The sequence below is a fragment of the Melozone crissalis genome, unplaced genomic scaffold (genome assembly GCF_028551555.1).
Source record: "Melozone crissalis strain CALT ecotype California unplaced genomic scaffold, PUWL_Pcris_2 ptg000008l_1, whole genome shotgun sequence".
Classification (NCBI taxonomy): Eukaryota; Metazoa; Chordata; class Aves; order Passeriformes; family Passerellidae; genus Melozone; species Melozone crissalis.
The window spans coordinates 10,576,536-10,591,435 of record NW_026535786.1 but is presented as its reverse complement, the minus strand read 5'-3'; the positions used below and the strand labels follow the sequence as shown (position 1 = coordinate 10,591,435).

At 47.6% G+C, this 14,900-nt stretch overlaps 1 protein-coding gene across 1 annotated transcript; it reads left to right on the top strand.

The window, feature by feature from the left end:
- The first annotated feature begins 224 nt into the window (after nt 1-224).
- On the top strand, nt 225-14,280 carry TSKU (tsukushi, small leucine rich proteoglycan). Its single transcript, XM_054269970.1, has 3 exons — nt 225-282; nt 848-934; nt 13,210-14,280. Exon 3 carries the CDS (start codon nt 13,217-13,219, stop codon nt 14,273-14,275), a length of 1,059 nt encoding a protein of 352 aa, XP_054125945.1. The 5' UTR covers nt 225-282; nt 848-934; nt 13,210-13,216; the 3' UTR covers nt 14,276-14,280.
- Nucleotides 14,281-14,900: the final 620 nt, after the last annotated feature.

Genomic DNA, 14,900 nt, shown 5'->3' with positions numbered 1-14,900 from the left:
CGCTGAAATATGGCATTGATTGCCGCTCCGAAGGAGAGCTCGGCCGGCAGCACCGGGGTATTATCGCAGCGGTGAGGAGCAGGGCGAAGAGCACCGGCAGAAGAGGCGGCGGGGAAGGGCAGGCTCGGACCGTCTCGCCGATCTCCCCGGGAACAAGAGAGGCACGCTGGATGTGTTGGATGCTGAAAGGAGCGGAGGAAGCTGGCCCGTCCCCGGGAGGATTTGCAGGCTGAACTTGGCCGGGGGCTGGCTGTCGGCAGCCGGGCGCTCACGGCGCAGCGGGTCAGTGTGTGCCATCGCCCTGGCAGAGCGGGGCCTGGCTCCGGGCCCGGGGACCCGCGGGAGGCAGTCCCGGCCATGGGCGGAGGGCACGGGGAGGCGCCTGCTGCCGTGCGGGTATAAATGGCCCGGGAGGAGCTGCCCTGCCCTGCCCTGAGGCCGTGGGTGCGCGGGTGAGCGGAGCCGACACCGGGGCAGGCAGGAGGCTCGGGGGGCAGCACTCGGGCGGATTTTCCCTTGCGGCATCCTGGAGCGGGGCAGACGCTGCTGATTTGTGAATGAATTTGAGCAGCTGCTGTCAGAGGCAGTGGGGAGCAATAACAAAATGCCTGGAGGGAACGAGGACGTGACAGACATCCCAGGGGACATTAATTTCTGATGACAGGCTGGACTGGCAGGAAAGGCTGCAGGGTTGGGATGAGGGTCTCCTGCACCCCTATTCTTTACAACAAAGTGCAAGGAACAAACCAGCATTGAATGGATGAGAGGAAATTGGGAGAAAGGGGGAAAAAACATGCAGAAGTTTTTAGGGGTTATGTGGATTTATTTTTATTTTTTTTTAATATAGGGAAAAGCATCCTGTGCTCCCTCAGGCAGCCACACAGTGAGCAGCAGTGAGTGTCACTCCTGTGCAAGACTGAGCTGGGAATAAAAGGTGAGCCACCATCTTCCAGAGGTTTAGAGTTTTCCCTCCATCCCTAACTGCTTTTTTTTTAACCTCTTTCAGTCTCTCCTCCTTCCTCCTCCTCCTTCTGCTCTTTTGTTAGCTGGTTGGTGGGGAGAAGCAGAGTCTGGAGGGTGGGATGAGACAAGGCATCCTTGTCCAGCAGCCCTCCTGACCCCTGGCACCCCCAGGCTCTGCACGGTAGCTGCAGCACTGCCTGCCTTGGCAGGCTATCAAAAGAAACTTCCCAACACGGAGATGTTGAGGGCTGGGAAGAGATAAAGGCTGGCTTGAGCAAGCTGCTTCTTGTCTTAAAACTTGGCACCTGGACCTATCGAGGCAAATGTATGAATGGCTCAGCCATTCATTACAAGGAAATCTTCATATTTTAATTTTTATTGCAATTTTTTTTGGAGGGGGGTGGAATTAATTTCCTGGGAGTTTCTGTTGCATTCATGGTGTGCAGCAGCGGGGGAAGGAAATTTGTGCTCTGGGAATCGCCCCAGCCTTCCCGTCTGCTTGCAGACACTGCAAGGGATTAAACCATCCTGGCTGCCTTAGCATGGGACATTCCTGAGTTGCATTAACCAGGCTGGAAATCTCCTGTCAGAGCAGTGGCAAACTGGAAAAAAGCACTTTATCTTCAGCCTAGCAGACAGAGGGCCACGTGCTGTGTGTAACGTCTGAGTGCCGGTGTCTGCAGGGTTTCTTTTCCTTCCCGTTCCTCCCTTCCTCATTCTTTTTTGCTGTCTCTGTCTCTGTGATGGTGATTCCTCCCCTTTCCACTGATTCTTGCCAGCTCAAACCCAGGGGTGGGGAGAGAAATCACATAATGGTTTGGGTTGGACCTTAAAGATCATCCAGTTTCAACACCCTGGCCATGGGCAGGGACACTTTCCACTAGAGCAGCTTATTCAAAGCCCTGTCCAACCTGGCCTTGAACACTTTCAGGGGTGGGCACTGTATTTTCAAGGATTTTTTTAAACTTTGAATAAGAGAATCCTCCTCATGAAAAGTTGAGACTCAAACTCTTGTTGTAACTGATAGGTCAAACCAGCTGTGATTCCTCACACCTCTAAGGTGACACATGTGCATGGGGCTTGTGTCACCTGTCTCCAAGTGGGGTAGGACATGTTCCTGACCCCAAAAGTGCCTGTTTTACTCCCATCCTTGAGAACAATATGTCTGTAGCAGTTGGCATGGTGAGGCCAAACTTCACAGAGCAGGACAGGGGAGATCCTTTCTCCAAAGCACTTTAATCCTACTGCAAAAGTTCAGTTTGTATCTGTCCAGGACCAAAGCACTGCAACTTCTTGCAAATGATCTCCAATTCAAAGAATTATAGGATCATAGGGTAACTGAACCTGGCCTGTCTCATCCATCCCCTTCCCTCTCCCCCGCCCATTTTGCAGAGGGCAAAGCAGGGTTGCTAGAGTGTCCAGGAAGGCAGGAGCTGGACATGGTGTCCAGGGACTGTGGTAGCATTTGTCTGGAGCAGTTACAGCAGTGGAAATGTTGGCTGGGGACTCCTTTGTGGGGTGAGACCCATAGGCCTTGTGCTCCCTTCCCAGCTAAACTGGTGGGAATTAAACCTGGGCATGGGGGTGAGTTAACACCTCTCAGACCTAGTACTAGTCATCCCTAAAGTGTCAGGAGGGAAACTGAGGCACTAAAATGGGGACTCAGGGTGGCATCAGTGGTGGGAAATTGGTCCTGCTGGGGAAATGGCTCTCCCAACCCACTTCAGATGATCTTTCTCCAAAATCCTCCACCAGCCAAGAGGGACTGGAGAATCCCAGGCCAAGGAGGGAAGGGAAATAGCTGAGGAGATACTGCCCATCATGGGGGCAATGAAGCATCATCTGCAGTGGGAATCATGGTGGGAATGGCACACTACTGGTAAACCCTTTGTCAGCTCTACCTAATACCCTTCCCCCCCCAAATCCCTCCTTCCCAAACCTTGTAGGAGACCCACTGGATCTAGTAAATGTCTCACATGCTTGACTGGGGTGGGGGCAGCTCCTGAAGCCCCAGCTGATGCTCCACCAAGCAGTTTCATTGGCATTCATTGTTTGCAAGAATTATTGGAGAGGAGGGGCAAAGAAAGGCCATGAGGGGAATGAGATGGGAGCCTCCAGCTGTGCTGTTTGCAACAATAATGGCCAGGATTGTGTTTATTATCTCCTCAGTGGAGGGTCTGCAGCTGCACGCTGAGAGCCACAGACAGCAAAGGGGCCCAGAGATTATTGTGCATGGACAAAAATCCAACCACAAAAACAAATAAAAAGCCCACAAAGGATCCCTGGGCCAGCTGGAGCAGTGCCATCAGGCACCCAGCTTAACTCCCAGTCTCCTCGTTTTGCCCTTCCTTACTGAAGTCAGCAGCCCCTCAGGGCTGTTAGGAGAAGGGAGATTGGCATCTCCTGTCTTTCAGAGAGTTAAAGCTGCATGGGGTCCTCTTAAAATCCTTCTGCCAGGGCTGAAGGTGCTGCCCAGCCAGACTGAATTTCTTTTCCCTGTGCTTTCTCATGATTTTTTCCAGTGCTGGCTGCACCATGACAAAGGCATGCTGTTGGAGGCAGTACTTAAACCTCATCTGCAGCCACCCCTGTTGCAGTGGATTCAATTGGATTCAAACCTCTTAGAGATATTTTCCAACCTTAATGATTCTATGATTCAAGGAGAAAGAGCTGGAAAGCCATTAGCGATACAGGATGATGAGGCTGTGATGAGTTGTTCGCTCTTGGTGGGATGTGTCTCACCAGCAAGAGCAGAGGCATCACCCTGGGATGTATCACCTTCTCCTCCCTCCTCTCTCTTGTTTCCTTCCTCCTGCCTAGCTCATCTTCTCTGGGGGAACCCATCCATGCAGCATGGTCTCACTGCAGCTCAGGCCAGCCCTCTGGGGTGATGGGAAGCAATCCAGATCAGGCATGTGGGGTACATCCATAGGCATCACACCTTTCCCTGCTGGTGAGTCCTTGCAACCTGCACTTCCCTGGCACAGAACGTGGTAGCTGCCATCCCAGGGATGTGCATGGCATCTGGCGTTTCCCAGCTGGGCACAGTGGCATGGCTGATCAGCTCTTCCAACAGCTGAAACCAAGAAATATCCACTGTGGGCAGGAGGTTTCCTCTCCCCATGCTGCACCTCCTAACGTGCCTCTCTGGCATATGGTGTTCATCCTGGAGTGCATTCCTCTGGAATTATATCATGTCTCTGGGAGCTGGAGTGCAGTGAAAAAGCATCACCATAGCAGGAGCTGTCTGGGGTTGGCTGTCAGGTGTGCGCCGCCAAGGGCTGAGCCTCCAGGAGAAGCTTGCTGGCATCATTTTCGCTTTCAATAATTGACTAGTTAAGAAAGGAGGAGGGTTTACTCCTCTCAAGGTTACTGCTGAGATTTGGGTAAAGCCTGGGCACTCCCAGGCTCCCTTTGTGCCTCACAGCGGATTCTTGGGCACTGGAGGTGATGGGGCAGCTTCACCAGGTCATTCTACAGCAAAATGCTCTAGGACTGGCACAAAACTCTGTGTAAACCTCTCCTTTGGCTATGAAGCACCGTGTTGAAGGGCTGGTTTGTTCCCGAGTTTGTGCCAAAATAACGGAGGCCTCCCATTCTGGGACATGTCGCTATGATAAAAATTCTATTCAGGCTGAGTTTGAGATGGTTAAGAAAATATTTGTGTTCCTGGCAGAGATGAAGTCTCTCTTATGCTCAGTGAGTGCCAGGATAGTGAGGTCTCCTGCTCTTGGAAATGCGCACAGTTAACAAGCAGAGCAGGGAGGACAAGAAATAGGAGTTGTTAGGGGTAAAAGAGTTCAGGATGGCCATGCTGGAAGTGATTCTAGAGCAGGAGAAAGTTCTGAGCTCTTCCATCCCTTGCTGGCACCTGTTTGACTGATTCCATGCGTCCCAGGCTGCTGGGAACCACTTGCAGCTGCCAAAGCTCCCTGTTTGAGTGGTTCTGCAGCTGGAATAGCCAGGAGGCAATGGTGGGGCTGGGATGCTCACATCCTGTCTGCTCCCACAGAGCGCTGTGAATCCCTCCTGGTGATGCACCACTCCAACACCTGCCTTCCCCTGCCCCCAGCCACTCAGGAGGCCTGGCAAGCAATTTCCTTTTGGAAATGCCCCCTCTGGGCACAAGCACAGTTTGACTTGAGGCTGGAAAGCAAAATTGCTTTCAAAATCCACAGGAGACTAATTCCTCCACCTGGAAATAAACTGCTATTAAGCTGACAGCTTTCTGGGCTGAGCAGAGAAGTGGGAATGTTTTGCAAATCCTGATGCCACAGTGATTTAATTCCTCATTTTCCTGTGCTGGTTGTGGTACCAGCATTTTCCCACTTGAGGAAAAATTCCCTGGAGCTGGGCTGATCTTCCCTTACAGAATGAATCTTTTCAAGGCACAAAGCTTTTAGTGTGGCAGAAATTGTATTTCAGCCACGGATGTAAATGAGCTGGAAGTTACTGTATGGGCTGGCAGACCTGCCTGCACATGTTTTCCTTTTGTCAGATCCCAGAATACACCACCCTGCACCTTGATTTCCTCCTCCAGAGGGAATGAGGGATGCCTGAGGGGGAAGATTGCACAAGTGGAATAAACTACCAGCTGTTTAAGCACTAGGATGATAAATTATCCCTGGCCTCTTGCAAGGCAGATGGGAATTGTGACATTAACAGTTGTAACAAAGTTTATTTTAATAAGTCTTTCCATTTCTTTATTTAAGAAAGGATTTTAATTTTACATTAAAAAAATAGAGCAGAGACTTTTAGCCAAGCAAGCATTTCAGTGTCTTTTCCCAAGTAACAAGTAATAGGACAAGAGGAAACAGCTTCAAGTTGCATTAGGGGATGTTTATATTGCAAATTAGGGAAAATTTCTTCACCAAAAGGGTTGTCAGGCATTGGAACAGGCTGCCCAGGGAAGTGTTTGAGTCACTATCCCTGGAGATATTTAAAATATGTGCAGATGCGGCACTTGAGGACAGGGTTTAGTGGTGGGTTTGGCAGTGCTGGGTTAACAGCTGGATTCAATGATATTCAAGGTCTTTCCCAACCTAAATGATTCTATATTTGAACACAGATCCATAGTGTGGAGCTGTATGAGGTTTGGAGGTGCTGGGTTCCCTCTAGGTCAATCACACATATCTTCTCTGCAGCCCATGTGGTGGCTTGAGGGGCTGCTTGGCTTTGCCTTTGGGGTTGTGAAATGGTTTTGATGTTTATGATGCTTAATTTAGCTTTGCCTTTGCTAATCTTATCTATCTCATCCCCTGTAACATTTACAAAAATCTCCATAAAGGACGGAGAGCATGTTTGGGTGCAGGAATGTCATTGCAGTTTTGGCTCAGCAATTTCTGTCCAGAGAGGAGAAAAGCACATGGAAATAACCAAGAGAGAAAAATGTGAAATGGCATATTGTTTTTTGTTCTTTGCTCCTTCTGGCCGTCCACAACCTTTATTCCACGGGGTTTGGTGAGATTCAAGTCTTGCAAACACAGACTTGATGCAGAGCAGTGGGGTTCTTGTCCAGGTCCGGAAGCGCCATCTTGTCTCTGTTTATGCTGTTTCTCTGCTCCGCACTGGTTTCCACTTGAACATGAAGCTGTTGACTTTAACTCTTTGAGTGTGACTGTCCAGCCACTTCCTTATCCACTGAGCCATCCAACCATCAAATCCACGTTTTCTCCATAGAGATTAAGATGTTGTGTGGATCAGTGTCAAATGCTTTGCACAAGTCCAGGTAGATAATGTCAGTCGCTCTCCCCTCATCCACCAACACTAACTGTATCATAGAAAGCCATGAAATTTGTCCAGCAGGATGTGTCCTTAGTGAAGTCATGTTGGCTATCACCAACCACCTCCTTATTTTCCGTCTGCCTTAGCAAAGCTTCCATGAAGATCTGCTCCATGATCTTGCCAGGCAAAATAATTAAAGCAGAAAGGAATTAATTGTTAAATTTTTTCTTTTCTTCTTTTTGCATTCCTTGCATTTCATTCTGATTTTTCCCAGGGAGCAGGAACATGGAGCAAAAAGCAGGATTCAGGCACCTGCAGGATGCCTTTTGACTCCTGCTCAAGCCCTTGGTGTCTCTTTACATTAAACCATAAGGGCTAAAGTCACCACCACACTGGCTGAGCTTCCCCTTATCCTAATGCTTGCATGCACTGGTAAGGGAAATAGGGTTGCAAATCCCTGTGTTTATATCCCACTAGAAAATTTGGGATGCCTTTGCTGTTCTAAGCAGCTTTGCAAGTCTCACAGATAAAACCATCAGAGTAAAGGGAAGGGTGATAACTTATCCCCTAAAAGTGACTTGTGCAATGTCTCCTGATGGAGGCCTTCATGAAATCAAGTGCAATTTGGAAGAACCAAGGGACTGATTCTGATCCTGCTGAAAGATCAGAATTTTTCTGATTTCTTTCTGAAAGAGTTAAACCAAGAGTAACTCCACTGAACTCTCTCAAACCCATCTAACAAATGCAGGATTAAACATAAAAACCACATACTTCTTGAATTCCCATTAGCTCTCCTCTCCCTAAACCCCAGAAGTCTCAAACATGGAGCATAAAACCAGGACTGTTAGCCAAGTGTCTTCCAAACCAGCAAACAACAAAATGTAACAAGCGGGTCAGAAAACACTGTTCCCATTTACACCAACATTTTTTGGTGAGGTTTAATAATATTTATCAAGAGCTCTTTGCAGCATTTATGTGGGGAAGCCTTCTGCAGGAAGAGCTGATCTGAAGCAGGCGAAGCAAAAGCCTGAATGACCTTTACTTTCAATAGATTCACACGAAAAAAACCAACAGTAAAAAAAGAGTGACCTTGTCAGCAGCAGTCTCTTTATTATGGGAGGGGTGTGTGTCTGCAGCAAGGGTTTAATGGTCTCTGGCTGTAGGCTGGTTGGAGCTAGTTTTGCTGCCTGCTCAAATTGGCATATGGGATCTGGAGACCCGACCGCGATTGCATCTGTGGCGTCATTTGGGCTCAGCCGGGAGAGTCCACGCTGGAAAAGTGTAGCTGCTGCTAGTGCTGCACTTTAGTCGGTAATTATTCTAATTTTACAGAATAATTAATGGGTGGAGAAGGGGGGGAAAGGTCTCTTATGCAATTTTGTTGTTGAGAAGCAACTCTGGAGCATTCTGGTGCTCTGGAGCTGCTGTCCCAGCTGCCACTTAGCCTCCAAGATATTTAAAAAGAGAAAGAGCCAGAGCCAACTTTTTTTTTTTTCCCTTCAGTCTGGAGGATTTATGGCCTCTATCATAACCTATGCACTTGTTTCACTTTCCAATAACGTTCCTTTTCCCCTGACCCCAATTAGTGCTGGCAGCCAAATGGGCCTGGTGAGCTCTGCTGTGAAGACTTTGTTCATTTCTTTACTTGGCTGATACAAGAGGCAGAAGACAATCCCAAAATTTTTCTCCAGAAATATTGTTGCTAATACAACTCTTTTGTCCTTTGCAGGGGCAACAACTCTGTTTGGGGCAGGTGGACTTCAGCTCTTCCTTTTTGCCTTTTTTCTTTGAAATTTGGTCTATTTGCTGATCATCCAGAATCAATATTGGCAAGAAATGTAGAAATTACCAGGATCTGTCCACCATGCCTTACAGATTCATATCTGATTTGGTCTGGTTGTGATCTGCTATGGAAAAGACAGATTCTGTGCTCTCCACTCCTGTGTGAGAGCTGGTAACCCCATGAATGGTCACCAGAATTTGTTGGAAAACTGACCTGGCAAAGGGGAAAGAGAAAGATCAGAGGGGTTTTTGTTGGATCAGTGACCCAAACTGGTTTATCCAAGTGCACCTGGTTATTGGGAAGGACCAGGGTTTGGAAGATGCAGCCAAGAATGGGGTGGGAAGCAGTAACCAGCGAGGCTGGGCATCCTTCTTCTCTGTCATGGACAAGGGGGAGAGGGACATCTCCAGGGATGTGGATGGTCTTAGGTTGGTTTCATCCCCTTCTGGAGCAATTTCATTGTCTTCACCCCTCCGTAGAGACAACCTGGTGTTTTGGGGGTTTTTTTGCCCTTCTTACCCATATACTTCAAGCTTCATTGGGTGAATTTGGGCCTTTAGCCCCAACCCCAGCTGCATTTCAGATGATGCTTTGTTCAGAGGCATGTTGAGGGAGGCTGAGGGAATGAAGAATGGGGCGGCTGTTTCCTGACTCCATCAAACAGCAAACTCTAAAACACCTCCCCTTGTATTATTTCTTTAATTAGTCATTGATTTTTTGCAATGGGGAATTCCAGCTTGGTGGTTGCCAGGGCAACTGGAGGTAGCCTAGGTAGCATCCTCTTAATATCCGCATTCCCGAAGAGGGGGACCAGTCCCCAAGCAATGGGCTTTCATCCAGGGAGGGATGTGCCAGCTGATCTCCCTAATGAGAAAAGTCTTTAAGGGAGAAGAGAAGGAAAAAATCAAATGCGGTGAGAAGTATGAATTTGCAACAACAGTAACAAAGCTTTCTTCTCTCCCACCTCACTCCCTGACCATCATCTGAGCCTGGCATCTCTCTGCAATCTGCTTTTAATGTTGGGGGCTTTTTGGTTGGGAAATCTCAGTGTGAGTTTTCTGTGTGAGTCTTGCCACACAGCATTGCAATGATTGAGCATAGCAGGGAGAAGGCACAAGGGCATCTGCAGGCTGAAGGGGAGATGTGGGGTCTGAGGAGAAGGCTGGCATCCTGCTGGAAGCTTTGTCCAACACTGGCTCCATTAACCACCTCAGGCTCTCCTTATGGTTGTCTCAGAATATTTGCCCTGCAGAAAGGATGAGCAAGATATAAAGACCAGCGCCCTGCAGTCACTACAGGCACCTGGAACATGGGGGAAGATATTGCAGCTCCTGTTGCAGTCAGCAGGTATAAAAAGACCCCTAGAGCTTCCAGATGGCCAGAACCTATCACTGGGATCTCTCCATACCTCAATAGCCATAGAAATGAAGAGGATATGGCTAAACCAGCCCCAGGGTAGGCTGCTTTCTCCCAGTGATTTTCCCCTCACTGTCCTAGGTGATGGTGCCAGTGGTTTCTTGTCCATGGTGTTTACCCAGGTGAAACTCCCCAGTGTTGCAAGAGGATAACTCCTCTTCCTTTTACAAGGGGATGCCTTGGCTTCCTGCCTTTATCAACGAAGCAGCTCGTGGGCAGCAATCCAGAGGCATTTTGGTGCAGTTTCAAATACACACTGTACACAGGACTGTAAATGCCTGCGGTCTGTTTCTTTCCCCATTTCAAAGAGAGCTATTGGTTGTTCCACACTATAATAAAACATGCCTGTACCTGACTAAGCTCTTTGCCAATTATCTGGCAATGCAGGAGTCTCTTTCTTGGACTGGAAGATGACCAGTAACTTTATTTCTCCTATATTTTATCAGAGCTATTAACCAAGTGGCATGTTTGCTTGTGATGCTCCATGCTGCTCCATAAGGGAGTTTCCAACTGGTACTAATGGATTGTATCCCATCTGCAAAGCAATTGCAGAGCCAGTAAGGGAGAATTTGTGGCATTACTGTGAGGAGGGAAGAGGCAATAGATGCTATGCAAATGCTTCAGCTGCGCTTTGTGTACTGCATTTCAGCTGTGTCTTGTTTTGTCTTTACTGCTGGCTGAAGTGAGGGGTGTTGCAGTGAGAGTCCCTGTATCTGCCCACTTCTGGTAATCATTTTTGAGGCTGATCAGGAGGGGAATTCCCATGTCAAAAGGGTTTGAGCAGGTGCATATCAAAGCCCAGCATCGGTTTTCAATCTTCTCTCAATTCATAGAATAGCTTGGATTGGAACAGACCCTTTAAAGGCCACCCAGTCCAACTCCCCACAATAATCAGGAACATCTTCAACTAGTCCGAATTGCTCAGAGCCCCATCCAACCTGGACTTGAATGTTTTCAGGGATGGGGCATCTACGACCTCTCTGGGCAACCTGTGCCAATGTTTTACCACCTTCATCACAGAAAACTACTTTCTTAAGTCTAGTCTGAATTATTCTTGTCTTATTTTAAAACCATTGCCCCTTGTCCTACCACTACAGGCCCTATTAAAAGTCTATTCCCAGTTAAATTAGGGCTTTGGATTTTGTCCTCTTACTTTTGTTCAGATGCTCCATAAGAAGCCAAAGGAGGTTTTAGCAGTGCTCAGAAAGTAAAATTTCACACTGGTGTGTCTTTGGACTTCCTGGTGTGCGATTCAGCTCCCATCAGAGCTAAAACAATTCTATGAGGAAATGAGCTGCACTTTTGAAGGAGAAGTTGGAAGTTTCCATACAGAGACATCAAGTAGGAATTGCCACTGGGTAGAATTTGGGAGAAGAAATGCCGGTAGACTGGGCTGATACCAATGTAGGTACTTCCCTGTGGGTGAGATAGTTAACATTTGAGGTTTTGCAGTTTTAGTTTACAAGGAACTCCCCACTGCTGCAACCCTCCCTGGTAATAAAACATTTCAGTGCAATCCAAATGCAGCTTCATGGAAAAATAAAAATAGTAGTATTTATTTTAGGAGGGACTGCAGAAGGCAGCAAGCTATGTCTGTCTGCACAGAACCAGAGGGGATCAGCCTTGATGTCATTGGGAAAGGGATATCTGGAAAAGTGTCTGCAGAGAAGAGCCCTACCCCCTATGTTCTCTCTGCACGCATATGTGTTTTCTCAAGAAACAGTTGAGATGGGCTGAGGCTAGGGCTCATCTTACCAATTTTCTGTTGTTTCTATAGAATAATGGACCCCAAAGGGGCCTTTAGCAATGGTTTAGCTGCAGGCAGTTTGGCCAGAGTCCCAGTTTCTGCTCTCTATTTGCAGGAGGTCTGGGAGACACTGCCATACAACTCACATCAGTGATCAGGACAGTATTTTTTCAACATTTTTCCCCCCTTGCGCTTTTTTTGCACTTTGGCAAGTAGTCCCCAGTCAGTCTCCTGGGAATGAGAGCAGGGCCAAGAAGACCATGCTGAAAAGGGAGAGAAACTGAATACAAGGGGTGGGTGAGGGGAGATGAAGTGGGAATTTCTAGGAAATGGTCTTGGGAAGGTGCAAGGGCTGTGAGGAAGGAATCTCAGCCAGATCAAAGGGTGTGTGTGAAACTTGATACTGCAAGGAAGTTAATGAAGTGCTTTTAAACAGTGGTGGGAAAGGTAAGAGACCAGGGAGACTGAAGTGGGGATGGGAACATTCATTTAAAGGGATTTCTTTAACTTTTTTCTTATTGAATGAGCAGTTGGCACGTGAGTGTTTGTTTATGGCCAGCAGAATAGCCAAGGACCAGTGCTGATGGATCTGCTTGTCTGGCTTGGTGAGATTTTTTGTTTCTGGCCTTCTGGAGACCTCGTTTGTAAGGCATGAGGAGTCATCACCCATGACTGCAATAGGAACCAGCGAGGACAGACCTTGTTGCCTCTGTGCTGACCTGCAGGATGCTGACATGCTCCTATGTACCCTCTTCAGAGATCTAAAGATTGTTTTGGCTGTCTCTTGGAATCACGCAGCTGTTGTTGCCCACTGTTGTTAGGATGCCATCTGAAGAGGTTCAGCAGAGCTGGAGTGTGCAGATCAGCTCTGATCTGCATCTCTTGTGTGAGATGATAGAGAGACAGAACTGTCTTGGAGGGAGACGGGTCAAAGCCAAAGCAGCGGAGAGAACTCCTTGCTTACTGGCACTGTTAATCAGAGAGAACACTTAATGCAATTAGCAGAGGCTCCCCAAAGACTCCTATGAAGCAAATTGTCTCTCTCCACTGTGCAGGGGGCTGGGCCCACCACAGCAAAGGCTGGATTAGACTGAACAAGCCTCGCTTCCTCTGCTCTGGTAGGAGCTGCCACCAGACCAAGGAGGATTGTTTTTAGCCACCTGATACAAATCCAAACTTCTAAAATTTGCTCCTGAAGTCCAAGGAAGGGAGATGGGATGTCCATTTGTGCAGTAAGGAGCTGTTCTTTTCTTCCATGGTCCAGTCAAAAGTATATATGTTTGATAGATCATGCTTTAAGGCAGCCTACTGTTCTTACAGCTCATTTCCAATTTCGCCTCAGTTTGGTTATGTGTGTAAAGACTGCTGACCCAATTTTTTTTCTCCATTAATTTCCCACTGGGATTCATAACATGAGAGAAAAAGTCTTTGAGATATCCATGCTATTGAAGGGTATGCTTAATCTCTCCTTTTGTAAAGAGAAAGGACAAGACTGCATAAGTCAAACAGGTACACATCATTCATAAAGTAATTTCTACAGCAATTAGATCTGCTCTTCTATTGTCTTGTTTTACAGGAGAACAATGCATTTCCTGGCCTGGTTCAATTTGCTGCTTCTCCTTCCTTGCTTTGGTACCACAAAAACCTGCTTCCCTGGCTGCCACTGTGAAGTGGAAACCTTTGGTCTCTTTGACAGCTTCAGCTTGACCAAGGTGGACTGCAGTGGAATAGGCTCCCACATTGTTCCTGTCCCAATCCCTCTGGACACCTCCTACTTGGATCTATCATCAAACAAACTGGAAACAATAAATGAATCGATGCTTACTGGCCCTGGATACACCACCCTGGTGAGTCTTGACCTGAGCTACAACAAAATTGCCAAGATTTCCTCCACGACATTCTCCAGGCTTCGGTACCTGGAGTCCTTGGATCTGAGTCATAACTCTCTGGAAGTCCTTCCGGAGGACTGTTTCTCCAGTTCTCCTCTAAGTGACATAGATTTGAGCAATAACAAACTTTTGGATATAGCTATGGACATTTTTGCTTCAAAAGGACAAGGCAAAACCCTGAATGTGGATCTATCCAATAATATGCTCAGCACAATTACAAGACACCCTGAAAAGAGCATTCCCAACATCCAGAACTTAAATCTTTCTGGAAACAGGCTAACATTTGTACCAAACCTTCAAGGCATTCCTCTCCGATATTTAAATCTTGATGGAAACCCTCTGGTTAAGATTGAGAAAGGAGATTTCACGGGACTGAAAGACTTGATTCATTTATCCCTCAGTGGCCTGCGTGGCTTTAGGGAGTTATCTCCTCAGAGCTTCAAGGAACTCCAAGCCCTCCAGGTTCTGGATTTATCCAACAATCCCAACTTGAAGTCACTGTCTGCTGAAGTTATCTTTGGTCTGAACTCCCTACAAGAGCTCAACCTCTCTGGGACAGGCGTCTCATCCTTACCAAAGACCTCGCTGAAATACCTGCCTTCCATCAAAAGCATCACCTTAGGGAAGGACATACAGTGTCTCAAGACCATCAAAGAAGGACAGTACCACCGACAGATTGGGCTGACCAAAAAAGAAGTCCTCAGTTGCCATGACAGCCATGGATCCGTAGCAGCAGCACCTTATGTTTTGTGATGAAAACTGGGCAGAAGAAGGGGTGGGGCAGGGAGGGTGGGGGGCCGTGGGACTTGTACAGGTGTCGGACTGAGATGGCTTGCAGTGTGCCTTTTGTAAAACTGTCAATAATTTATATATTTCTATTTGCCAATAGCTGATTGTTTGTGGATTTTATAAACTCTCGGGTCTGTGTTCTCCCCAGGCTCCGGATTTTAGCCGGCGCACTGAGGTGCTCACTCATGCCGCTGGCTCAGGAGCAGTGACGCTGGACCATGCGGGGACAAGCTGCTCTGCAGGTCCCAGGGCAGAACACTCAGTCTGGAGCAAACCCTTCATGCCTCAGACACATTTGTAGGAGCAAAGATACACCTCTGCAGAGCGCACGCCAAAACGTACCAGCTCTGTGGCTGCTTGCTTACAAACCCATGCATCATCCTTCTTTTAATTGTTACCCCCCAAAATGTGCCTTCTGGATGTTGCCTTCATTAGCAGCACCCTGTTTTCTGTCATGCACTTTCAGTCTTGAAGAAACATTTCCAGACAAACCTGAACACAGGGTGCACTTAATGTGCTGGGTTTTACATGTTATTTGCATAGGTGTGCAACAAACATTGAGTAAGCTGAGACATTTTCCCACCAATTT